Source organism: Pleurodeles waltl, chromosome 4_1 (assembly GCF_031143425.1).
Source record: "Pleurodeles waltl isolate 20211129_DDA chromosome 4_1, aPleWal1.hap1.20221129, whole genome shotgun sequence".
In the NCBI taxonomy this organism is placed as follows: Eukaryota; Metazoa; Chordata; class Amphibia; order Caudata; family Salamandridae; genus Pleurodeles; species Pleurodeles waltl.
In genome coordinates this window covers 328,403,627-328,430,209 of record NC_090442.1, presented here as the reverse complement: position 1 = coordinate 328,430,209, position 26,583 = coordinate 328,403,627, and the positions used below count along the sequence as shown (strand labels likewise).

The window sequence follows — 26,583 nt, the reverse complement described above, 5'->3', positions numbered from 1 at the left end:
TTCAAGCCGGTGATGCCAAACGTGGGCCTGAAATTCAGGTTCGCCCAGTTGAAAACTCCAGAGCTCTGCCCGTCGACGACGAGGACCAACACCTCCAGGATTTCGCAAAGGTCTTGCTCTAAACCAAGCCGACGACAATGACTCGCAACCCTGACTGCCAAGGAGCCTCTCTTGATGACGAGAAAAAGAGAAGCAAAAAAGTGACTAAGTGTGAATGCACTCCATCATGCTTGGCCTTAACTTTTGACTCTGGCCTGGTCACATGGACCAGATAGCCACGGTTAGTGCTTTTCATTTTTTGGCACTAGAAAGCAAATATTTACATTTTATCTATAAAAATTCTTATCTCCGGTTCCTTACATTGGATTTTTATCATTTTGCTGTCATTTTAAAGATAAATATATTTCTTATTTTTATAAATTGATGTTGATATTTTATTATGTGTTGTGCCTTACTTATTTACTGTTTTGGTGATATTAAATGCTTTACACACCTGTCTCTTAAGCTATACCTGTCGGCTTGCAGACAAGTTACCAAGGGTTGAGCAAGGATTCATTTTTTGAGAACTTGACTGGACTTTATTTGTGATTTTAGTGTTATTATTTATTGAAGGAACCTACCTTTCCTTACTAATTAACCACTTTTCAGCAGTGAGCATGACTAAAACATGAGGGTTCAGGTGCCTTGAAATGCAGGGCTACACATTAATCTGGTGTATATCAACAGTTTAAAAGTTTCACAAGCTATTGGCAGGGTTTACCACCCCTCCAATGTCATAATGATCAGTATTCAGGTGACTGACCCCCAACTGTGTCTAGGAATTTGTTTATTCAAATATTTGAATATAACCATAGCCCTCTTACTTTTTTAATCCATTACGAGTTCTGCAAACCAGACAGTGTCCTAACATAGTGAGTGCTAGCGGTAACAAGATGTGAGAGAGCATATTGTAATGTGAGTGTGAATAAGAGTGCAATACACAGAAATTCTAGGCTTAAAACAGCCTAACATTGGTACACTGGACTCACTTCAAATGGGAACATACTACATATCCTGCTTTACTTCACCGTTAAATTAAATATGTACTTTATAATAACTACTATGTGAAACATGTTTTGTAAATGTAGTGAAAAAAACTAATTTTTGTCTATTTTGGGGAACAGGCAGCTGAATGAGTACTGATAAGCACTAAATATTTGCAACATTTACATTCCCCTTATTTGAAACAACCTTTCTGAATAATGATGAACCTATATGTATTGGAACAAAAGCTCAGATCACTATTTTACAAGGAAGTCATTGGTTTGGTTGATGAACTGTGATGGTATGATATCTTTAGCAACACAAAAGGATGATGGACGGAGTGCTGAACAATGCAAACACTCACCCCCAGTCACAGATCTAGGTTTAATCCATCGTTCTTTTGCTCACCATGCCACCCCAGTTTGGACCCAGCCATATGCAAATCAGTCTTGACCCTGTGCCTCATGGGAACAGTCCAGCCCGAACTGCCAGGCCAGGTCCTCCCTGAACCGGAAACAAGCATCCTGGGACCGGTTTCAGGGTATCACCCTTCTTCAGCCAGGCTAGCTTGATTCCAGTGGCACAGTGAGCAAGGGACCCACGTCTGGGCATACCCTTCCCACTTGGGGCAACTTTAGCAACACAAAAGGATGATGGACGGAGTGCTGAACAATGCAAACACTCACCCCCAGTCACAGATCTGGGTTTAATCCATCGTTCTTTTGCTCACCATGCCACCCCAGTTTGGACCCAGCCATATGCAAATCAGTCTTGACCCTGTTCCTCATGGGAACAGTCCAGCCCGAACTGCCAGGCCATGTCCTCCCTGGACCGGAAACAAGCATCCTGGGACCGGTTTCAGGGTATCATCCTTCTTCAGCCAGGCTAGCTTGATTCCAGTGGCACAGTGAGCAAGGGACCCACATCTGGGCATACCCTTCCCACTTGGGGCAACTTTAGCAACACAAAAGGATGATGGACGGAGTGCTGAACAATGCAAACACTCACCCCCAGTCACAGATCTGGGTTTAATCCATTGTTCTTTTGCTCACCATGCCACCCCAGTTTGGACCCAGCCATGGGCGAATACAAAGATTTGTACCAGTGGCCTTTCACCTAACTCTAAAGTCATAGGCTCTTAGCCTTAGCCCTCTCTAAAATATAGCTGTGATATTTACTGATGTAAACGGAACATCCATGACTCCAATCTAGGGAATTTTAAATACTCTGGGGCTGTTCTGGGGACCTTCATGCACAACCTCAGAAGGTGACAAGACAAGTAAGTTTTCAATGAAATCACTTTTCACCTCTTTATGAAACATGGACTTGATGGAACTGTGTGAGCCCTTGCTACTAAATCTAGATCAGCAATACTGATGCTTCTGAAGCAAAAGAGAACTGGAATTGCCCATAGTTAGAAGCATGATGAGAGGCACCTTAAGCCTGGATCTCTCTTAAAGGAAAACTAAACTCTGATGAAGCAGTTCAGCCAGACAACAAATATGAGAATGCGTAAGCCAGACTGCAGTCAGACAGGAAGAAAATTGAAGGAATTCATGTCATGAGCAGGCAGATGCGGGCCTTGAAGTAGTCTCTAGACTAACCATGACTATTTGATAGATGGTGGGCCAAAATGGGTTCAGTGGGGATTCAGATACGACTTCAGACTCGCAGACTTTTCATAGGTTATAGAAAATAAACAAGCAAAGTAAGGAGGAGGCATGCGGTGAAGTAGCAGGCAGTTCTGAGCTTTCAGACTTTGTGCTACATATTGTTCTGAATACGGAATTCCTAAAGTGAAAAACGAGCCAATATCCATTCTTATAACTAACACCACATTAATTTTAGTTAATCACAATCTAAAATTCCTAGACTCCTACATTAGGGAACAATGTAGAATGAGCACAGTCTAAATAGGTGTTTGCAGAGTGTAAGAAAATACATTTTCCAGCACACTTTTCGCGAGGAAATTATGACGCAAACATAAAAATTGTCAATGAGATGTTAAAATGCGAGAAGAAAGCTTAATGTGTCAGCATACCTTCTAAAGTACTTGAAATACACCTGGCTCTTGGATCCATCTTGAAACTATTCAGCACGGTTACCATACACTCCATTTCTGCTGCTCATGATGGAAGGTCGGGCAATTCCCAGGATGCAGAAAATGAGGTCACTGTAATTTCCTGTAGGCCCATATACAAACAGTGGGGTTTTCAGGGGTATGGCTGACTTTACAAGGGGGCTGCGAAGGCTGCACCTGGTGTGCTTTGTCTTGAAAGAGAACACATCTTGAGGTCGTGGGCCAAGTACCAATTCCCCAATAACTGAACAAAACGTATAAAAGCATTTATCATTAGTTTATCAAATAAAACTACTTTATAGGGTTCTGCTGCCAACAACAATGGAATTTTAATAGGGCATTTCCTGTATGACATATAGAAAACGTAACAAGGAAGACACTGTTCATCGATAGCGTAGTCTTATACTTTATGGGTTGCATACTTTAAACTTACAAATGTTCGTTTTCCCCACCCATTAATAACAATTAATGTTTCGAAACACAATAGTAAGCAAGCGTGCAATCCCACTGCACTGATCACCAGCCAGGGGTGTTACAGTCATCTAACAGTTACACTTTCCTCTTGTTAAAGAGCAAGAAACAAAGTATCATTTTATGTGGCATCAGACTACAGCGAAGAAAATAATTATTTCTCACATGAATAAATACACATTTTAAATGTTACTAAACATGCAAATATTACATCCTCGCGAAGTAGAGGCAATATTTCAAGAATAAAACACGTGTCTGTATCATTTAATTTTCATAAACAAAAGTACAGGGCCTTAACTCAGGGTATTTGACATCTTCCTATGCCAATAAAGTAACTCTGGCCATGTGCGACACCTTTAGCCCTTTTCACAACTTTTAACCAACAACACATTTTATTCTGGGAATGGTTTTGGTTTTCCTTTTTCGAGTATAGATGTAAATGTCCAAGAATGCAAAGTACTATTGCATTAAAATACAGGTCATGCAAAATGTTTCACAAATTACATGGTGGCACTTGGTAGCTATTTAACCAACATTCGGCGTAAAAAGACACTTTTCACCATTGCATTCTTAGAGAAAGGTGACATATTTGAAATTAGCCAGAAAAGGGTTCTCATTTTTTAGTATTCTGTGTACTTACAATATTTTAGTTATGCTAATTTTAGAAACGGTCATATGTGCACCATAGCAGTTACTGTTTGAATGCATTCTGACACACTGCAGTCATGTGAAACCTCTTAAGTGACCCTGTGCCCTGATTTCTTTTTTCTCCAACCACATATTTCTACAAATGCCTTGTAAAATGCAAATGGAAAGGCAATATATCAGTTGATCATTGTTAGACTTGACAGCCTTAGGGTGGTCTTCCCCCAACATTTTGCCTACCTCCCTCCATTTTTCTGATCTCATTTTTGCTGGCTTTAGGACTCTGCGCACTTTACCACTGCTGACAAGTGTTTGTGCTCTTTCCCTTAAACATGGTAACATTGGCTCATACCCAGTTGACATATTTTATTTACTTATAAGTCCCTAGTAAAGTGCACCTTATGTGCCCAGGGCCTGTAAATTAAGTGCTACTGGTGGGCCTGCAGCACTGTTTGTGCCACCCACATAAGTAGCACCTTCACCATGTCTCAGGTCTGCCACTGCCGGCTGGTGTATTGAGTTTCACTGCCACTTCGACCTGGCATTTAAAACTTCTTGTCAAGCCTTAAAATCCTCTTTTCTTACATATGTCACTCCTAAGGTAGGCCCTAGGTAACCCATAGGGCATGGTGCTATGTAGGTAAAAGGCAGGACCTGTACTTATGTTTCACATGTCATGGCAGTGGAAACCCCCCAAAGTTGTTTTTCACTACTGTGAAGCCTGCTCCTCTCATAGGCCAGCATTAGAAATTCCCTTATATGCTTTTAAGTGATCGTTTCTGATCTGAGAGGAATAGACCTATCATGTTTGGTGAGTTTGGAATGGTAGTGAGAAATCCTACTTACTGGTAAAGTTGGATTCTACATTTTAGAAATGCCACTTTTTAGAAAATAGGAATGTCTCTGCACTTACTGCTATCTGTGCCTTACAGCCTATCTCCAATCCATGTCTGGTATGTGCTGGTTGACAGCTCCCTTTGTGCATTCCACCCAGGCAGCCATAAACACAGGATACTCAGCCACATCTGCATACTGATGGGTCTCCATAGACAAGAAGGGTGGAGACATCTGACATTTAGTGCTCAATCGCCCGGTTTCTCTAGGGGACACATAATGACTGCACCTCTCCCTCACTTCATTATTATTCAGAACCAAATAAATGTTTTTTTTTTTATTTGCCCTCATTTCTTTCCCAGACGCTCTTGTCACCCAGCAACCGATCGACCATCAAGAGATCACCCAGGTCCATACTTAATCTAAGGTCTCTTTGAAGCTTCCATCCATAGGATGTGGAAAAAGCAGATGATTAGCAAATGCTTTAAGCTAAATGAAATCCTGGCACTGTTCCATCTCTTTGAGCATAGATTGGCCAAAACCAGGATTTCCTAAAGGCAGAAGAAGGTTAGCCTACACAGCGATATGGAGTACTCTGTGATTGACACGTATGGGTATCACGCCCCATGCACTCAAAAACGTCTAGCTAAGCTTCTTCATGGGTTCCTATTAATAAGACCCTTTCTGTGAAGACATGGAGTACACAAGTGTTATGTCTTAAAAAAAGTTGAATTGTTTATCCCCAGTTATGTACAAATGAATCCATTGTGATTACCCTTCACCGATTATTTTCATTAATTCTTGCAAGACTATAGGAGTATGAGCTAACATCACCCACCCTCTGAAGATAAAAGAATGGGGAATCATTATCCTATTGACATAGGGGAGAAAATTAATTTCTTTATGATGTTCTGCTGCATATCAGCAATGTATAACTCGAATACTTGAGTAGGTGATGTTTAGATTTCCCGCTTTGATAACATTTACACATGATGTTTGTAGCTACCAAATCAAAAGCTGAGATCAAATTGTTGCTTTTGACGTTAGGTTGTCCAGTGCCATGCTTTATTCTGATGTTGTGTACGCACTACTGAAGCCCATTTACTCATATGGAGCAGGTTTTTCTCTTTAACTTTCAAATTCTTTATGAGTTTCCCTTACAAATTCTTTCCAATGATACGGGCACGAAATAATGGAAGATGCCGTTATGATTCAGGATTTTTATTAATGCTCTTATTATCTATGAGTACTACGACCATTTCCTGTCTGAGGAAGAGTATTGCTGTACAGAATTGTGTTAAAATCAATGAAGCCTGCTGCTTTTGACTTTTTAAAACTCTACTATATATTGTATCTCCACTCTAATATTCCGTATTTCAAGCTGCTTGCTACCGAAATTGGGGTTGTGAATGGACTAGAAATAATTGTATATATTATTTTCTCCCTGAAATACACCATCTGTACATGTAAGTATGCACGTGCCTAATCACCCATATGGGTGCATGATGGGAAGGTAAAATTGCTGTTAAGCGCTCCCAAAAACATATGTCCAGTTTGTGAATAGGGCCATACATGTTGCATGGACTGGGTGCACATGCGCAAAGTAATTCTGGTGCATCACAAATGTGAACTCCAAAGCCAACATTTCCTGTAGACTGAGTGTGAACTGCACTGCATTATTCTACCCAAAAAACAAATATGAACTGTACGTTGTTCTGATTGGTCATTGGTTGAGTAGAATGTAAGAACTTTGTTTAACAATCATATGTCATTGTATATATTTGTTATCTTGTGTGTTAAATGCAAGTATAACTTCACGCGTGGTACTCACGGCCTTACATCTTTCCATTATGTCACTTGATCTCTAGGTAATGCTTATGAGACCGAAATTCATAAAAGGTCTGAACCAAGCAATTCATCAGTGCCCACTGTAGAGTAACATTACTAGTGAGCTGGGTTAAGTTACTATGGTCCATACCTTAGTCTGCACTTGTAGCTCATATGTGTGACAAGAGAACAGATACACTTCTAATTGAACTCATTAGCTTCCACAGACGAAAAAGTGTACCACTTGCAAAAAAGTACAATTGAAAGTTTAGAGAATACTAGGTCAAAAAATGCATACAGAGAACATTTCATCTGGAGAATCCAATAAGCAGTGGCTAGTGTCATCACTTTGAAAGAGGAGCTCCATACATATTCGGTTTTCCTTGATTCTTAATGTTCAATATCACTAGAACTCTCTTGTTGAAGTACTGCTTAGGCCATAGTGACTGCCAGTATAGCCAACGTTTTGCATTCTTTCCAAAGAGCTACTCACCGTTTAGATGCGTTCTCATAGTTTTTTCTTACTACTGGCAAATATCTAATCATCTTTCTGATATGAAGTGCTGTAGCTTTTTAAAAAACGTGTTCATTTTAATTCCTTAGTCTGGTGAGTGGTTATTTTTATATTTTCAGTGCTTGTATTGTGTCTTAATCTAACTGTCTCATGTCGTCTCTTCTGAAGAGAAGCCTTATACCCAGCAAGCTTTTGAAAGGCAGAGAAGCCTTACTGTGCTACCCCTATCTTTGCCAAAGGCTATCAATACATGAATTTGCAAGAGTTCTGGGTCTGAGCTCAGTTTCAACACCTCTCCTCCTCAATGTGTCGAAATATTGAAAAAAATCATCACAGACAATACTGCATTCTTTTCGTGCACAGATTGTGGTTCGGTAACAAAATATAGAAACACAAAAGGATGATGGACAGAGTGTTTAAACTTTTCAAACGCTCACCCCCGGTCACAGATCTGGGTTTAATCCATCATTCCTTTGCTGACCATATCACCCCAGTTTGGACCCAGCCATATACAAATCAGTTTTGACCATGTTACCCATGGGAGCAGTCCAGCCCGAACTGCCGGTCCAGGTCCTCCCTGGACCAGAAACCAGCACCCTCGGCCGGTTTCAGGGTATCACCCTTCATCAGCCAGGCACCCCCAGTCACAGATCTGGGTTTAATCCATCGTTCTTTTGCTCACCATGCCACCCCAGTTTCGACCCAGCCATATAGAAATCAGTCTTGACATTGTTCCCCATGGGACCAGTCCAGCCCGAACTGCCAGACCAACTCCTCCCTGGACTGGAAACAAGCATCCTGTGACCGGTTTCAAGGTATCATCCTTCATCAGCCAGACTACCTAGAATCCAATGGCACAGTGAGCAAGGGACCCACGTCTGGGCATACTCTTCGCACTTAGGGCAACTTTAGCATCACAAAAGAATGATGGACGGATTGTTGAAACTTTTTAAACACTCAACCCGAGTCACAGATCTGAGTTTAATCCATCATTCTTTTTCTCACCATGCTACCCCAGTTTGGATCCAGCCTTAGACAAATCAGTCTTGACCCTGTTCCCCATGTGAACAGTCCAGCCCGAACTGCCAAGCCAGGTCCTCCCTTGACCAGAAACAAGCATCCTGGGAACTGGGGTGACGTGGCAAGCAAAATAATGACGGATTAAACCCAGATCTGTGACTCGGAGTGAGTGTTTCAAAAGTTTCACTTTTTGCCCCCATTTCTAGCTGTTACTGGTGTTTTCTGACTCTGACTGTGTCCTGGGCACTGCTAAACAGTCCCATGGCCAGTGCGCTGTGTAAAATGGTATATGCAAATTAGGCATAATTATTGTTAGCTCTGACAACCTACCTGTAAATCCGTATTATATGGTAGGGAATGTATGTTTAGGGGGGCCCATGGTAGATAGGGCAAATCTGGGTGCACTGCTGTGGTCCCTGGTGTCATTTTAAAGGCAGGCCTGCATTGCTGGCTGCTTTTAAGTTCAAGGTAACCCTAAATTTGATGTTGGAATTAAAAGTACTTCCAAAGTCCTAAACTGCTATATTTTACATATAAGTCACCCCTAAGGTCTGTCCTAGGTACCCCCGGGGTAGGGTGCAGTGTACATATAGGCAGGGACTTTATAAACAATGTTTTTAAGCCCTGGTGAGGGACAAACAATAAAATTATTTTTCCCTCACTGCAGTCAATAAGCCCCATAGGCTAACATAATAAAGTCTTATTTTAAATAAAGATGAGCTAAATATCGCAAATTTGGTACACATTAAATGTTATAATAAATCCAACAACTGTTGAATTTAATATAACTAGCACAGGGAAAGAGTTTTAGAACTCTTTCTGAAAGTTACCAAAGTCAGCCCTGTAGTGACCTTACCTGATTGGTCAGCCTCTGGCAGCCTATGCCAAGGTGTCTTCATGAGGTGTGAAGTGGCCTGGGTTGAAACAAAGGAAGCATCTGGTGGCAGAAAACTGCTACAACAGATGGCAGAACAGGATGCTGGAAGAGTAGCCAAACCTGGTCTTCAAAGGAGGAAAAGCCACTTTGGCTGGACCTCCCACATTTCCTGCAGCCCCATATAGCTAGGAGCTCCCTGATTATATTAGGAAAGGGGATAGAAAGCGGTGTTTTAAGGGAAAATTAGACACACCAGTGGGTGGACTCAGTCAGACTCTAAGACTGAATTTTTGCCATCTTGGATTTTGGAAGAATGTTGCTCCGTGGGGTTGATTTTTGCCACACTTCCCAGGAAGTGGTCACTCAAGAGTGTGTTGGCCTGTACTCTGTTGGACAGGAGCACCCACCTGATTCCCACCCCCAGGAGCAAGGATAAATGTGGCAGAACTGCCCCACAATTCAGATCCCTGCTGGAAGAAGATACTGAAGAAGGACTGCCCTGCTGGACCCCTGGCCTGCACCTGGACCCTGCACTCAGATGGACTGCACCATCTGCACACTTTGGGCTTTGTCAAGAAAATGACTTTGCCTTGCTTCTGCAACTCCAGGAGTGGACTCCCTGTAAGCTACAGGTACAAAGGAGCAAACCACAGTCCCCTGCATCTAGTCTGGCAAGAATAGTCCAGTGAACCAGTGTTCAGTGGCCATTTGAGGATTCTGACCAGGTGCAGTCTGGGAACTGAAGTCCCAACTTCCAAAGAGCAATTCGGAGCTTTTGGAACCTTGGAGCAAGTTTGTGGACACTTTGAGAACTCAAAAACTACTTCTGGAAGATCCGGAGCAACTTTGGAAAAAATTTCCATAAGTGGCCCGATCCGACGTTGAGAGTCAAGCCGGCCTACGTCAACTGCGACCTGCCCGGAATTTCAGGTTCAGCCTGCTGAAAAGTTCCGGAGCCCCAGACTTCCAGCATTTGATCCGGGGCTCGCAGAAATGCAATTCAACAACGTTGCATCAAAAATGGCTTGCTGAGGATGACCATCAAATGTCGGGGAAGAAACGCTCCAGAAAAGTTTCTACTTGGGAAGGTAAAAGTTTGACTGAGGCCTCCCACACACCATTCCAGAAGGGCTTCATCGCGGTCGGCCTCAACTTTTGACTTTGCCTCGGTCAAAGAAAATCTCCAAGTAATGTTCTAAGTGTGAAGGTTTGGGACGGTAGAAAACATTTTTTTACATTTAGGGGATCATTCCGACCCTGGCGGTCCAAGACCGCCAGGGCCGGGGACCACCAGGCTGGCGGTGCTTCCCAGCCCATTCTGACCGCGGCGGTAAAGCCGCGGTCAGAAAAGGGGATCCAGCAGTTTCCCGCCGGATTTCCCCTGCATGGGCTGAATCTCCATGGCGGCGCTGCAAGCAGCGCCGCCATGGAGATTCCGACCCCCTTCCCGCCATCCTGTTTCTGGCGGTTTTTACCGCCAGGAACAGGATGGCGGGAACGGGTGTCGTGGGGCCCCTGGGGGCCCCTGCACTGCCCATGCCACTGGCATGGGCAGTGCAGGGGCCCCCTAACAGGGCCCCATAAAGATTTTCACTGTCTGCTTAGCAGACAGTGAAAATTGCGACGGGTGCAACTGCACCCGTCGCACACCTGCAACTCCGTCGGCTACATTCGGAGCCGGCTTCCTTGTTGCAGGGCCTTTCCCGCTGGTCCGGCGGGCGCTCTTTTGGCGGTCGCCCGCCGGCCCAGCGGGAAAGCCAGAATGGCATCCGTGGTCTTCTGACCGCGGAGCGGCCATTTGGCAGTTCCCGCCAGGCGGGCGGCTCCCGCCGCCCGCCAGGGTCAGAATGACCCTCTTAATCTTTAAAAATTCATATCTCTAGTTCCCTACATTGGATTTTTGTTATTTTGGTGTCATTTTAAAGATAAAAATTAGTTTCTTTTTTATAAATTGGTGTTTGTTTTTTTTTGTGTATTGTGTTATATTTATTTACTGTTTTGTTGATATTAAATGCTTTACATCCCTGTCTCATAAGTTAAGCCTAACTGCTTGTGGGCCAAGCTACCAAAGGTTTAGCAAGGGTTAATTTACTCAGACCTTGACTGGACCTAGTGGGGGGTTTTGGCCTATTGCTAAGTGTAGGTATCAACCTGCCCTTATCAATAATCCCCTTTCCAACATAAATATTCTTAATTTTTTTTCGTTACACTCACCTCGAGTCCAGCAATTTTGAGAATGCAGCATACATTAATATGAGCTTCAGAAGTGTTTGAAACATTAAAAGAATTATAGCAATCATTAGAAAAATCAAAGAAACAAGTTAGTTACATTTTATTTAGCCTTACCTAGCCCTCCCCACATGCATAAGCAAACTGAAAAACAATTTCCTTTTAAGTGTAGTTCAGACGGGGAACATGCTCATCCCTTTGAGAAGTATAATTGAATCATTATTCAGACCCAGGTCTCTCCAGATAAAAACTTCTGAGAAATGAGGATATGATTATGGACTTAAATCTCTGAGTAGCAGATGCATTGCTTGATATTGGGGGTTAAGCTGTTTCTAAGTGATACCAATGTTTGTAGAGAATAGCTGAGACATCAGCAGATAATGTGAGGCATGCAAGACCAAGCAATACAAAACCCTCAAGATGACCACAAAATGAGAACCCCTCACATTAACGAGTACATTGTTGAAATTATCAATGGAAGTACATAATCCATGTTATATTGTGTTCTACTGAAATAAAAGGAGAATCTTAAAATCCAAGGGAATACAGATAATTGTAATAAAGTCAATGTTGCAGTAGGTATGGTGGATTATTGGTTTGTATTACTTATTGGTAGTCAAAAACTGTATAAAGTTTCTGAGTTACATGTCTTCTTGATCCCTAGCATACATGCCACATTGTTAAGAATCATTTGTTAAAGAAAATTCAGGGTGGAGTGAATCTGGATTTTTAAATGAAAAAACAATGAGATGGATTAGCTCTGTTTATTCATTTACAGCCATCACATGCCCAAGCTCGATGGTCTACGACCACTGTCGCACCTCTTGCACTAAGCACTGTGGGAACGATACCAGCGATGTCCCCTGCTCAGGATCCCCAACAGAAGGCTGCTTCTGCCCTGAAGGAGAAGTAATATTCAACGGTCAGTGTGCCAACGAAGACGTCTGCTCCCAGTGTGTTGATGAAGATGGCGTACAACATCAGGTAACTACTTCACTCCCACTTTGTATGAATTGAACACATGCAGCATGTGTAATAAAACATCTTCAATCACATTAATAATGGTTGGGAAGCCTATGGCATTAACATCTAACATCATGCTTTCATAAACAACATATCGTGAAGCATAGCTGCTCAAGAATGTAGCCACATTTGATGTACATGTGTGGTAATGGTAACCTGCCAATAGTGGTGTCTTTAGACTATCACTAGAGGTGCATCTTTAAAGAATGACAAAGGGGGATTTCAGTCTTGGCAAAAACGATATTAAATTGCAGAATTTGGGTGGTTAGTGCCGTGCCTAAAATTATCCCAAGATTCAGGAATTCTTTAACAAAAGCCAAAGAAAAGTGTGAAGTATATATGAGATGGATATCAATATTCAGCGGTTTTAAAGTAGACTAAATAACATGTGGACGTGATGACTAATTTATAAACAGGGGCGTAGCTTGGTCAGTAAGATTGGGAGGCGGGTGAGCTTCAGATTTCCCAACAATCATGCTGGTCTGTAATGTCTAAAAGCATTATACGACAAGCAGGGCTGGGGCAGTGGAAAGGGAGACGAATACGGATTGATAGGAGTACTAAGGGAGAGAAAACACAATATTTTGTAAAATAACTAACATTTTGAAGACTTTTAAAGCAGAGAGGGAGAGACAGTGAGTGTGTGTGTTTTTGTCTGTGTGTATGTAAAAAATACTTAAGAAATTCAACTGACTCTTCATCGCACCCGACTGAAAGCACCTGTACTCAACTATTTTACAGAAAATACATGAGGTGGGGGGGTGTAACACCCCAAACAAACCCTGAAGCTACACCCCTGTTTATAAAGTGCCTAAAGTTACAGATATTTATAATATTTTTACAACATATCTTACACATTTACAATTTCTAAAATGTATCCCTCGGAATATTAAAAAGCTGCCATCACTTGCATCGTCATTCTAGCGTTTAGTGGAATTTATTAATGGATAAGTTATGTGTTTACAGGAACATGTCGCCTGTTTGACCTTGATACAGGGTGCATTAATATAAGTTATTATTACAGGAATGACTTACAGATCCATAACTGACACAACTTAATTGTCTTTTGTTCCACAGTCACGAGAAAGAGAGTAACTATCATAAACAAGGTCAGCAATAGCAATACCAATCAACACTCAGATTCACAAGTTTCACTTTTCCACAAAAATATAGAACAGGGAATGTTATTAGAGCAGTGAAAGAGCGGAGAAGGAGGGAGTGGTAGTCTCAGTTTGCTATTTGCTGGTACAGAAGGCGGGGAGGATGATAGATGCATTGTTGAGATGGGAGCTAGGCAAGATCGCCAAGAAGAGAGAGGTTGAAATGGATATTATGTGCATTTGTTCTTCAAACCTATGCTCTTCATGAGCATAGAATCTCTCGGCAACGTTTATGCACTCATTTTGCCCAATCATAGGTTTATGGTAACATATTTTATTTAGAATTTAATTTGCAAAATAGCAACTTGGTCGCGTCTATCATCTTTCATGGACCGTATGCTCCCACAAACCAAAATCATGGATTGAAAAAAAAATCCCTAAAAAATATTATTTTGTCTGCTGGCCTCATAAGTTAGTGAAAGAGAGTGGCATACATTAACTTTTCATTAGCAGGCTGCTACAGAAATGGAGTCCTTATTATCCCACACGCCACTAAATGTTTTCTCTTGTGAACGGATCACCTCTAACTTCATTAGGTTCAGGTTCAAGTGTGAGAAGACTTTCCAAGTTAGACATTGTAAATTCAGTTGAAGGCCCTTTAGTTCAACTTCATATGAAAATACTGAAACAACATCAGGATTGTTATGTTACTAGGGTGTGCTGTCTGTGCTAAAATAGTACAATTATGCATCTATACTGCTGGTTATTAAAATACTTCAAAATATTCAAAATAGTATGCCTGAAAACCCAGAGCCCCTTCTATCTCTTCAGTGGAGTTGAAATAAACATACGAATTTTTTCTTTTTTTTTATAAAAGACGAACCTAGAAAGACAACTTTTTAAAAAATTGTCCAGACCATCCAGACGTTAGTTGCATGTTTCCTTAGGGTGTGTAGATCAGGCATGGGGAAATTACTGCAGTTTTCTGGGTGTGGGAGAACCATCCCCGATTATTCCGGCCAGTGATTCTGGACAGAACAATCACATGAGGACTTTGCTGCAGCAGCTGCCAGGCCTCAGTCCCCATTTTTTTACTTGACACAAGGGAGCATCCATTGCTCCCCCTGCCAACAATGTTTTCCTTTATTCCTCTAATCTACCCACCCCTCACTATTCCACACTCCACGGATAGAACGCCCCATAAATTTACCACCTGCTTCGAGCAGGTGGTAAATGCATGCATTAAAAACCCACATGATTGTGAATGCCAGCTGATTTTATGACTGGAACTATGGTACACAGTAAAGCCCCATCTCATTGGGATTTTCTCGTGATTGCACAGTGCTGATTTACTGCAGGCAATTTTACTGTTAGCCCTGTACCATGCAACCTGTAATGCGGCCGTTAGTGATTTGTTTTCCAGGGTGAGTATATCACTTAATGAAGTCTTAATATTTTGCCATTGCCTTCTTTGGCAAAGTATAGTTAGTTCACATTTCTGCATTCTGACATAATTCCCTCATAATTTTAAAAGACAACTTAGTAATGTTAAGTAAACCAATCAGTAACCTGTAGACCCCCATCCACACCAGATCGCACTGACTCGTTAAATCTTTCCATGTCCTATATATGTCTGTGGAATAAAACAATGAATGGTACCCTAGATGTCAGACACAGGGAAGTTAAAATAAACAATTCGCACTATAGAATATTGCCTAGCGTTCTCTGCCGCGTGGATATGCTCAATTTAATCATCACAGATATGCACAACTTTACCCAAATATGGGCCACTAACATTGGAAGGAAAATATCACAGGTTATCAAGACTGGAATTTTTGGTTGATGATAGTTGAAGGATAAACCACTCAAAGGAAGGTGGACATATTGAACTCCCATCCACAAAGAGGAGAGTAGATTAACGCTTATCTATCTACCATCATTATGATTACAAAACATAATTCTCTTCCTAAAAACGGACCCTCCCCAACTTGTTTGGAAATTCCTCTCTTTACTCTCTCCTCATCAGATGACCACTAGGCTCATCACTTGTGATTCTTTCTCCTACTTTTCCAAACTTTCCATCATTAGTTCCTTGCTAAATTTCTGACAACTCCATCTATTCGTTTTGCAGTCCTCCAACGTCCTATCCTTTTACCTCAACTTACCTCAACTTCTCTTTTTCTTGTCACCTCTTCATTTGAATTCATACCCATAGAGCATTTGGCAACTGTTCCTGTGCTTCGTTAGATGTATTTAATTCACAAATACTTAAGCCTCTACTATTTTCCTTTAGATTTTTGTCATTCCTGACATTGCTAGTCACTCACTCCTTTCAAATGGGATTTCTCCATAATGCTTCATTTTCACTTTTATTGACTGTTACTAAAAGGTATTTCACGACAGGGCTACAAAGGATGGGTTAGAGGGCTTACTTGTGGGGTGTGACTGAAGCTATTTAATTGGGACAGTCACAACCGCCCTTCTGCACCCATTGTGAAAACAAAACCCACAAGACTTTCTCATTCCATCGGCTTATAGTGCAGAGAATTGGCAAGAGCTCTGTGTATTCTTGCTTTTAGTGTGTCGCCTGAACTTTCCAGAACTCTCCAAAGAAACAGAATAACAGTTCTATCAGTGATAATTGAACTGATAACTGAACTCCTACAAGCCTTTTCCAGTCTTACTAACTAGGTTGATAATTCTACCTATATTTGTTTGTGCTCTGTATCGCATGTAAATATGGTAGAAGTTTATATTATTGTTCACACTTTCAGTTGAATGCTTTACGGTGTTGAGTGTTTATATGCACTACACCCAACTGTTTACAACATGACAATGATCGCACACTTAGTTGCTCACTTGGCACATCTTGAAATGGTCTTCACCATCCTCAGCATACTGACACCTCAGTTAGCCAAGGACTCCACATAGTCTGCCTGTATATACCCTCGCCAGTCTAGTCCTTTGCATTCTTTAAAATCATCATAATAATTGCCCACCTCATGTCCAGTGGCCAATGCCTTTTCCTTAATGTACTGCAGTTTGTAATCAACCTCCCATACTTTAATTAGAACAGGCCACAGGTTCTCCACCCAAAGTTTATCATGCAGCTCGGTGATGAATACTTTTACCACCCGTTGCTCTTTTGTGTACCTCCAAGACCAATAACCTTTCCCCCCCTCTTTGTTCATATCAGGGGTGGTTCCTCCTCAAAGGAGCGCCGCCCCACCTGCTGCAAGCACAACAGGTGAACACAAATAAATAAAATGCCATTTTAATGCCATTTTAATTTGCCACGGGCTTGTCACCGTCAGCATGAGTGTGAGGGCACGGGGTGGGGCTGACTCCTGCGATTGCAGGATGACTGCTGGGTCTACATTGCGCATGTCAAATTGGCCAGCTGTCTTGAGATGGCCAGCCCAACATGGGCACTGTAGGCCCAGCAATCCCAGGGCTGTGAAACAGCTGAGGATCGCTGGCACAGGCCCCAAACTCAAAATAAGCGCTGGGTTAGCCTGCTCCAACCAGTCCTGGAGCTGCTCTCACTCTAAATACAGCAAGAGGGCAGCTCCAGGAATTGTTCAGTTCGCGTTCCACTGGGCAGGAAGGAAGTCCTTCCCTTTCCTGCTCGTGGACACCAGTATCAGGGAAGCGGAGTGCCACACCGGGCAGGAGCAGCATTAATAGTGAGTTGTGCACCATCGCACCCCACCATATTTTTGCATTGCAAGCCACCACTGCTTTATATCTGCCTTAAATAGTCTCTAATCATCAGTCAATACTCATTTGTATCTCTGAATGCTTTAAAGGAGACTTTGGGCTTTCCCCACCACTGAGCTCCCAGACCCGTGGTTGAGCCCACCTAGATACACTGTCATTCTAGGATGATGGGGTCTAGTGATGAAGCATGGCTCAAAATTCCATGGGTGAAGACCACCTAATTGGTTACTCATGTAGTGACATGGAATTGTAGCTTATTGACTCATTCCCCCCAGGGAATCCTTACCTTGTTTGACTGATCAGCCCAGACTTGCAGGAGAATCCTACCCAGTCTGGCCACACCCTGCCTTGGATGGGGAATATGGTTCTGACTGGTGGTTAGAACCTATTTCAAGAGAACAGTCCGAAGGTATCAGCATGCAACTCACGGATTGCTCACTGGGGATTTTTAGAGCTGGTCATTCAAGAGCAGGCAGTACCTTGAGCCCTGGCCGTAGGAACCATGTACCAGGCATTGACAATAGCTTGACGAAGCTCCCATGCCTATTTTCTCTTAGATTGACACCCTAGAGGAGGCCTCCTTGGCATGGGCAGCACCTTGCCCTGAGCAGGAGAGATGTCAAGGCTTGTAGCCTGAAGCCATAGCACAGGGGCGAGGTCCCTGCCATCCAAGTGGGTATCATGGACCTCTGTTTTGGACTTGTTTGAGTCGTTTGTACCCTTCCCCCACTTGTGACTGATATCCAAGTTGTGCGGGCCTTGAAGCCTAGAGGTGCTATCTGCCTTCCTGGAACTCAAGCCTGGTTAGCTAAGGTTGTTTAAACTCCTTCACATTTTTAGACTATCCAAGAAGCCTTTTATACTGCCCATGGCCAGCTGCTGACCATATAGCCCAGTCCAACCCATCAGTTAGCACAGGTCCACTAGAGCTCCTGACCAGAATGCTCAAGGCCATGGAGCCACCAATCAACTTGCCTCCACTAGTACTCCTTTGGATCATATGGACATTATGCTGACCTGCAAAGGACGTATGCCCCCCATTCCCCCTGCACCCGGTGGCACAGAGTGGGAGGGTGAGGCTGCACACTACATGACATGTAGATGTGTCTTGCTTCAGGCCAGTGTGCCATCCCTCCTACCTGCAGCAAAGAGACTCTGGCAGGGGTCCCCACGGAGACAAAAGCTTGGCTAAGAGAATGACTTTTAATAGATCACGGTGAACTGGTCTGTTACATACAAAACCCTGACTCAGAATTAAGTAATCTATGAATGATGCATTACTGGGTGTCCTATAAAACATGCAGTGCAGGATTGTTGATGGAGGTGGCCTCTCCCACCGACACTCCAGCCTCAAGTGAGGCCAGCTAATCCAAACCAATTGAAGCTCCACAGCACCACACTGCAGTAATGTTGCTATGCTGAGTACTTTGTGGCCAACCACATAAAGAGGGACTCCCTAAATTCCTAAAGGCCACAGGTTAGGGAAAAATGCAAAGAAAGAAGAAAAAAGACCCCCGTCCAGCCTGCTTAATTAAAAAAAACATAATCAAATAACCATGCGAGGCTCGGTGGTGTACAGAAAATATTAATTCATATTTTATTACACATTAATATGATATTTTACAAATGCCATGTTCCTTTAAAAAATTCCAGTACTATACCAACACATTACAACCAGACATTCCTTACTCCCAAACAATCCTTACACTCACACCTTACAGACTCATACCACATCTTTTCTCAATTGATACTACTGTCTTTCAAAGTCACACCCCCAGCACCTTACGAGCTAAACTCCTGAATGTCTAAAACACTTCCATGATTCACAAAAAGACTTCATTAAACTAATAAGTCAAGATTAAATAGCTCATCATTCCATAAATCATTTCAGTGATTAATTCCCAAGATGATGTTAGGTTCTGTCTCAGCAACAGGTCCACAAAAAGTCCTTTTAATATGGAGTTCTTATCCTCCAACAGTTTAATATTGCCAGCTGTAGCTAGTCCATTTTGTATCCGTAGCTCTTATCAATATTCATTAATTTGTGCTTGTTGTCTTCAAATGCTTTAATTAACTAACAGTGGCTAATTCATTCTGTATCGCTCGTTTCAGCCAAACACCTTCATCAGGATCGCCATATCATACATCTTTCCATAATGGACCAAAACCTGCAATAATATAACACAAAACAATTTCACCTAATGATCCCCGTGAATCTTAAACCAACATTTATCTTAATATCCTCTATAGGGGTGCTTGTGTGCTGCATTTCTACTATTCCTCAACATTACTTAACCTTATTTTCATAAAATGACATGCAGGAACCAAATCCCTATATCTCAACAAGAACCCCTGGCTAACATATCTTACACTTGATGTCTATCTCCACATAGAAAGCTCAGGAAAACTTTTGAAGACTAAATTGGTCTTAGTAGTGGGCACAGTCCTTCCTAACTCTGCCCTCCACTTCTTTTGACTTTACAGCTTAAACTCCAGCACCTCAGTGCATTTGTTTAATCCAATCAAAGACAAAACTCAAGCATCACTTCAGAAACTCTCTCCCTGAAGCATGGCTCACTTTTTCCTGTGATGTGAAAATTCACAAAGGGATCACATACTGGTAATCCGGATTACATGCTAGTAAAACCCCCTCCAAGGTAAAGTTTGAGTACCTTGAAGATTGATCTATTGTTGGAGGCAACTCCCTTCCACAACCTTTCAAGGGGATACATCTCATGCCCAGGATCCTTACCGGTCCTGTATCACTAAAAAGACTTGGGCCCAAACAAGGACACACAAATCAGATTAAGGAACTCCAACATCAGGACATCCTACACATGCGGTCTGCCAACTCCGTACCGCTACTGATCCATCTTTCTTTTTCTTTACTCAGTACTTTTTGACACCACAGGCCAGTGAATGGAAACAAAACCTAGAGAGACGCAGCTGAAGCCCATTGGAGCTCTGAATGGGGACCTGGTGAACCCTCCACAGCCCTGCAGAAGTGTATCTGGTATAGCTTTAGACAGTAACTCTCAGTGCCTGAAGCCCATCATTCAAACCCATACCCTGGGCCTGCCGCAGTTCGTTCTGAGCTTGTCAAAGCTTTCAACCCTGCAGGAACTGGGCACTCCTCCAGGGTTATTTAGTTTTCCATACAGAGTTGGAAAGAATGTGTCCTGTGAGTGGATGAGCCTAGCAGTCTCCATACAGTCTAAAGCAAAGCTTGTCATGCCCTCTTGACTAGGAGAAGAATCTGGTGTGTGCAGCAGTCCCTCATTCCCCCAGCACATGCTATTTGGAGGAAATCGTGTTGCCTGAGGTTACGGGGGTGCTACTAAGCAAAGGTATCCGACCTTGTGGTGCATTGACTATGGAAACATTTCATATGCATCACTATCAGGACTTCCATTGAAGCTTAGATTTCTGAACTTTGAGGCCAACTCATGAATCACATATTTTTAATGTGTGCAAAACATCATCAGTGGTGTTGGTGTGACAAATTTAACACACCCATGGGTGTGATAAATGTCATGCAGACATAATATCACATATTTTTTAACACACCCCGGCAAGCATGTACTCTATAGGCAGAAGAAGAGCAACCATGTGCCCGCAATTACACACACAAACAGGCTCACATAGGCTCCCACAAACGCAAACACTCTCACAACTCTGTTTCTTACACAATTTGCTGCACTGGAAAATTCTCTCGGGGTCTGTGTTTGATCGGTTTGCAGGTACAGGAACACAAGGGGCCCGGGATGAAGACGAGATAATGGAGCTTGCCTAACGAAGTGGAGTAAACAATAAACATTTAGGGGCATATTTACAAGAAAGTGGTGCATTGGTCCCGATGCACCACTTTTCTTGTGTCCCTCCTGCCCAACCTAACAACACCATGGTTGCGCCATACTTACAATATGGCACACCATGGTGGTGGTTAGGACAATAGCGTCAACATTTTTGACACTATTGTGGCGCTTTGCTGCACTAGCATCAAAACTTTTGACGCTAGTGCAGCAAAGTGCAGGGAGGCCCAATGATTAAAATGGGGCATCATTTTAACACCTGCTCTGAGCTGGCGTTAAAAATAGTGGAAAAAATGACAGGAAAATGCAGTGAAATGCAGTGAAATGTTATAAATTTTACAGTGCCATTTTCTTGGGGACCTCCCTGTGTCGGAATGCCCCTCTTGCATGCATTATGCCTGACACAAACATATTGTGGCACAAGGCCTCCTTAATGTCGCCTTAGTGTAAAAACAAATAATGCTAGGTGGCACTAGGTGGCACTAGGTGGCGCAAGGTGGCGCTAGGGGCTTGTAAATATGTTCCTTAGATTATTGCCTTATGCTGTGATATATCTAGCTTCTAGCAAAGCGAAAAACGTAATTTCCCAACGGCTAGTCATTACAGCAGCACCTCATTTACAGGTACCACAGCCTAAACTTAAGTGGCAGTCTCAGCTTTCACACTGAGTTCTAGTTCCACCGCTCCAGTTCACACTGGTAGACCTAGGAAAAAGACACTGCTCCACCTCTACAATGATTATGTGGGTCTGACACACTCTTTATTGAAGACTAATTGGCTCTTCCCGCTATGCGCACTTTAAATGGATATACAGTTCGTTGCCCATGAGAATGACAGGCTGGGACACATAACCGCAGCTGACCCCTTGTAACATGCTTGGATCATAACTATTGTTATAGGCTGAAAAGTTCTCATATTTACAATGCAAACTTCTGCAGTGCATTCTTGCCGGGTGAATACATTTTAAAGAAACCATAATGTGTCAAATGACTTACGTGATCATACAAAGCAGCACCTTCCCAATCCCTTGTTTTGCCAGTATTGTTGAAAGTTTATCTTTACTTCAAAGCATTCCTTCCACTCTAACAATGTGTTTCTATGCAGCATCTGGACACGTGGATTCCTTCCCGAGAGCCGTGCATGTTCTGCATGTGCCTTGATAACAGGACAATAAACTGCACAACGAGGCCATGCCCTACAGTCAAACGTAAGATGAGCAGAACGTTATCCCTCTCTGCCTTTCTTTTCTGCTTTATCTGATCAAAAGCAACCCTTGTTCACAGACAACTGGTTATTGTCTTCCCGCAGCTGCTGCGTGTGGTCCCTGTGAAGTCGCCAGACTAAAGAGGGAGTCTGACCAGTGCTGTCCAGAATACGAATGTGGTAGGTGTCAGCAAATCTAGCTGGCTGCAGTCCAGAGCCGCTTCTCTGGTTGTGCTCTTCATGTTTGACAAATTGTTTATGTTTTTGGACAATGACATTGAACGTGACACATATGGTATAGTGTAATAAGGTATGAGTGTTTGTATAGGGTTTCCTTCGCCCTGATATGGCGCTGAATTACAGATAGAAGCTTCCATAACAAAGTACCTTTGATAGACTCCGATAAGAGGGCAGTTGGAAGAGACCGTACCCTACTACAGACTGCCACCTCCCGTGAAAGTGGCACAGTAAAGCGGTAAGGACCCCAGGTAGACCCTTAACGGGCATCTTAAAGAGTTGTGGTACTTCACCTGAAGCGATCGGGTCCACAAACCCCAGTCCTGATAATTCCTGGCCCGGAGACACTGGGCCTGTTTGTACTGATGCAGGGCCCCACCTGATGACTGAAGCAAAGACTGCATTTCCTAAGCAGGCACAAGAGTGCCCTGCACCCCTGCCTTTTCACACCACCCTCCGCCTTCAACTGGTTCTCCTACTGACACTTTTCCACCTGCTTCGAACAGGTATAAGATGTCATGATTTTCCCCCTGGAACAGGGCAAACTACCTAGAATAGGACCCAGGATTACCAGCGGCAGCGCCTCGGCTAAGGCTTACAGCAGAAAGAAAATAAAATGATAATAACAGAGCGTAAATATCATTTTATTTCTCGCTGACCCAGGTTAGGGCGGCCCATGGCTGGAGGGGCCTGGAGGAGGAGTGGTTTGTGCACCATAAGTGCGCATTTGTGTTTGGCTGGCCTTGTTGGGCCAGAAAAACACACACGTGCACTCTGCATTTCTCCTCTCTGCTGTATGCACAGCCGGAAGGAGAAAGTGCACAGGCATTCACTCCCTCTGTGAGCACTGAAGCAGGCCGCTCACACTAATCATGATGCTGCTGTCAAGCTAGTGACAGCAGCTTTGTGATTGGCTGAGGAGAGTCTGGGAGCCTGTGTGGCTCCCGACGAGGATGGAGGAGACAAACCCATCTCCCAACGGACAAGGTAAGTGTTTTTTTTGTATCCCCGCCACCCCCGTTCAGTGGCAGCCACCACTGAGTATTACTGTGTCTAACCAGTTATTTCCCATTCCAAGGAAAATTGTAATCACTGGAACTTGCTGCAGAGATATTGGCCGACCACTATCCCCGCATAAAATTATGCAGCATACATAATGAGGGCCTACATAGGCTAAACCTGTCTGTGAATGTGCTTCTTGTGAAAGGGTGAAGTGCCTTCACTCACAATGATGTTAGCTACTGGCTGAAGTGAGCTGACCCATTGCCCAATGTTGGATGCTGTAGTAGTTGGAAGAAGAATATGAAATTGGACAATAAAAGAACTAATGAATGAAGAGTGTGCTGAAAGCACCTATAAGTAAATGTATTACACATAACTTTGGTAAAATCAGAAGGCGAAGCTAAACCTAAAAATATTTAAAAGGGTACACCTGCACAAGACTCGTACACAAGACAGAGGCTGGAGAGGCTGCTATACAGCACTCTAGGTTGCTGGGATCCCTCACACAATATAGTGTTAAATAACATTGTTGACAAAAAAATTGTGTCGATAATATCATTTACCACTATATGTGATTCTATACTTATAATGGTAAGTATAAAAACATCAGATAAGATATTGTTGACACTAATATCAGCCAAAATAGACAAGAATATAGATGTTTTAATGTATATTAATATATATTAATATAATGTAAATTTATGTAAATTAAATATAGCCCACTAATATTTAATAATATATATATATTTATGTATATAAATATATAAATACACATATGAACATATGTGATTATATTTATATTTGTATATTTTATATGCATTAATAGGTATATATATGTGTGTGTGTGTGTGTGTGCATATGTATGTATATATATATATAATTAATAAAACTATGCATTTTGCATCATAATAATGTTTTATATTTTGATTTATTAATATGATTATATGTATATATATAAATAAATGTAAAACCTATTAGATTTATTTTAAAGTAATATCAACATTTTTATTAATTGTTTAACACCAGATATATAGCACTAGATATTTTTTTAACACTAGATATATCTAGTGTTATTAATTGTTTAGCACTAGATTTTAACACTAGGTATAGTTCTAGCTAGATAGATAGATAGATAATAAAACCATAAAAAATATAAAACATTGAAAATAAAAATTTATCAATTAATGTAGACAGCATTAATAATGTAAACTATAAAAAACAATTTAAGGCTATAAACACAATTTAAGCAGCATTATTAAAACTATTTGAGTCTAAGAATATTAAAGATACTATTCTCACTCTAGTTTATGCAACAATAGGGAAGGTGTTGGACTTCGGAGGGTTAAAATTTACTGTTCCCAATCCAGTCTGTGCAACAGTAGGGAAAGCATTGGGCATTGGAGGGATAACATTTACTATTCAACAGATTAATGAATTGGTTGATGACTACACTTGTCACTTATCTCATAAGAGTGTAAAGAACTATTATGTGCTTTTCGCTCTAGTTTTGGGACAGGAACAAATCTGCTGTGATTTGCACTGGCAACCTTGGTGCTATTTTTAGTTTTAAATGAACAAATCATTGTGAGAAAACAAGACTGATTGCAGAAGCTCCCTCACTTTTTGCCCTTATTGTTAGCTGATACTGGTGTTTTATGACTCCTGACTGTGCCCTGGGCCCTGCTAACCAGTCCCAGGGACAATGCTCTGTTTAAAATAGTATATGCAAATTAGGTCTACCTATAGGTCCCTAGTACATGGTAGGCCATGTAGGTTTGTAGTCTTAGGGACCCCAGTTTAGTTAGTGCACCCATAGGTGCATTTCTGTGGGGTCCAGTGTCATTGTAAAGGGAGGCCTGCCTTGTTGGCTGCTTTTAAGTTAAAATTAACCCCAAATTCGACTTTGAAATTCAAAATAGTTCCAAAGTCTCATATTATCTTATTTTTGCATATAAGTCACCCCTAAGCTCTGCCCCAAGTGACCACCAGAGTTGGGTGCAGTGTAAATATAAGCAGGGGATTTATAAAATATGTTTTATAAGTCCTGACGAGGGGAAAAACAGCCATATTTGTTTTCCCGATTGCAGTCAAATGTGCTCCATAGGCTACCATTGGGAGACTTTATTTTAAAATAATAACATCTTATTTCTGACAGAGAGGAGCTAAATATATCAAATTTGGTATCAAATTAAATGTTTTAATAAATCCAACAACTTGTCAAGGTTGAATTTATTAATACTAGAACAGAGAAATAGTTTTAGAACTCTTACTGAAAGTTACCAAATTCAGCCATGTAGTGCCATTTCTTGATTGGTCAAGCTACCTTAATGAGGTGTGAAGTGGCCTGGGCCGAGAAAAAGAAAGCATCTGGTCAGAGGAGAATAGCTGCAGCAGATGGTAGAGCAGATGGAGGGATAGTAGCCAAACTGATCTTCAAAGGAGGGATAGACACTTGGGACAAAAATTGGACCTCCACCATTTCCTGCTCTCCCAGACAGATGGGAGCCCCAGTGATTAGATTAGGAGAGGGGCTGAAAGAGGTGTGTTAGGGGGACTTAACCAAACCAGTGGGTAGACTCAGCCATATCTAATCTCCAAGGAGGAATTTTCTCCATGTTGGATTTTTAGAGGATGTTGCTTTTTGGGATTGATTTTGGCCATACTTCACAGGAAGTAATCACTTCAGAGGGTGGCGGCCTGCACCCCATTGGACAGGAGCACCCCCGCTTCTCACCCCAGGAGAAAGGAGAAATATGGCAGAGGTGGCCACACTTCATATACCTGCTGGAAGAAGATACTGAAGAAGGACTGCCCAGCTGGACCCCTGGTCTGCACCTAAAAAACTACACTCACAAGGACTGCAGCAGCTGCACACTTTGGGCTTTACCAAGAAAGGGACTTTACCATGCTTCTGCAACTCCAGGAGTAGACTCCCTGTAAGCAACTGGTGCAAAGGAGCTGAATAG

General features: G+C 42.2%; 1 protein-coding gene across 1 annotated transcript in view; it reads left to right on the top strand.

The window, feature by feature from the left end:
- Nucleotides 1-26,583, top strand: part of VWF (von Willebrand factor) — a 1,017,342-nt gene that overhangs the window by 753,587 nt on the left and 237,172 nt on the right. The window contains exons 38-40 of the mRNA XM_069228440.1: nt 12,299-12,504; nt 22,280-22,382; nt 22,484-22,558. Coding sequence (XP_069084541.1) covers nt 12,299-12,504; nt 22,280-22,382; nt 22,484-22,558 — 384 coding nt within the window. The remainder of the gene's footprint in view (nt 1-12,298; nt 12,505-22,279; nt 22,383-22,483; nt 22,559-26,583) is intronic.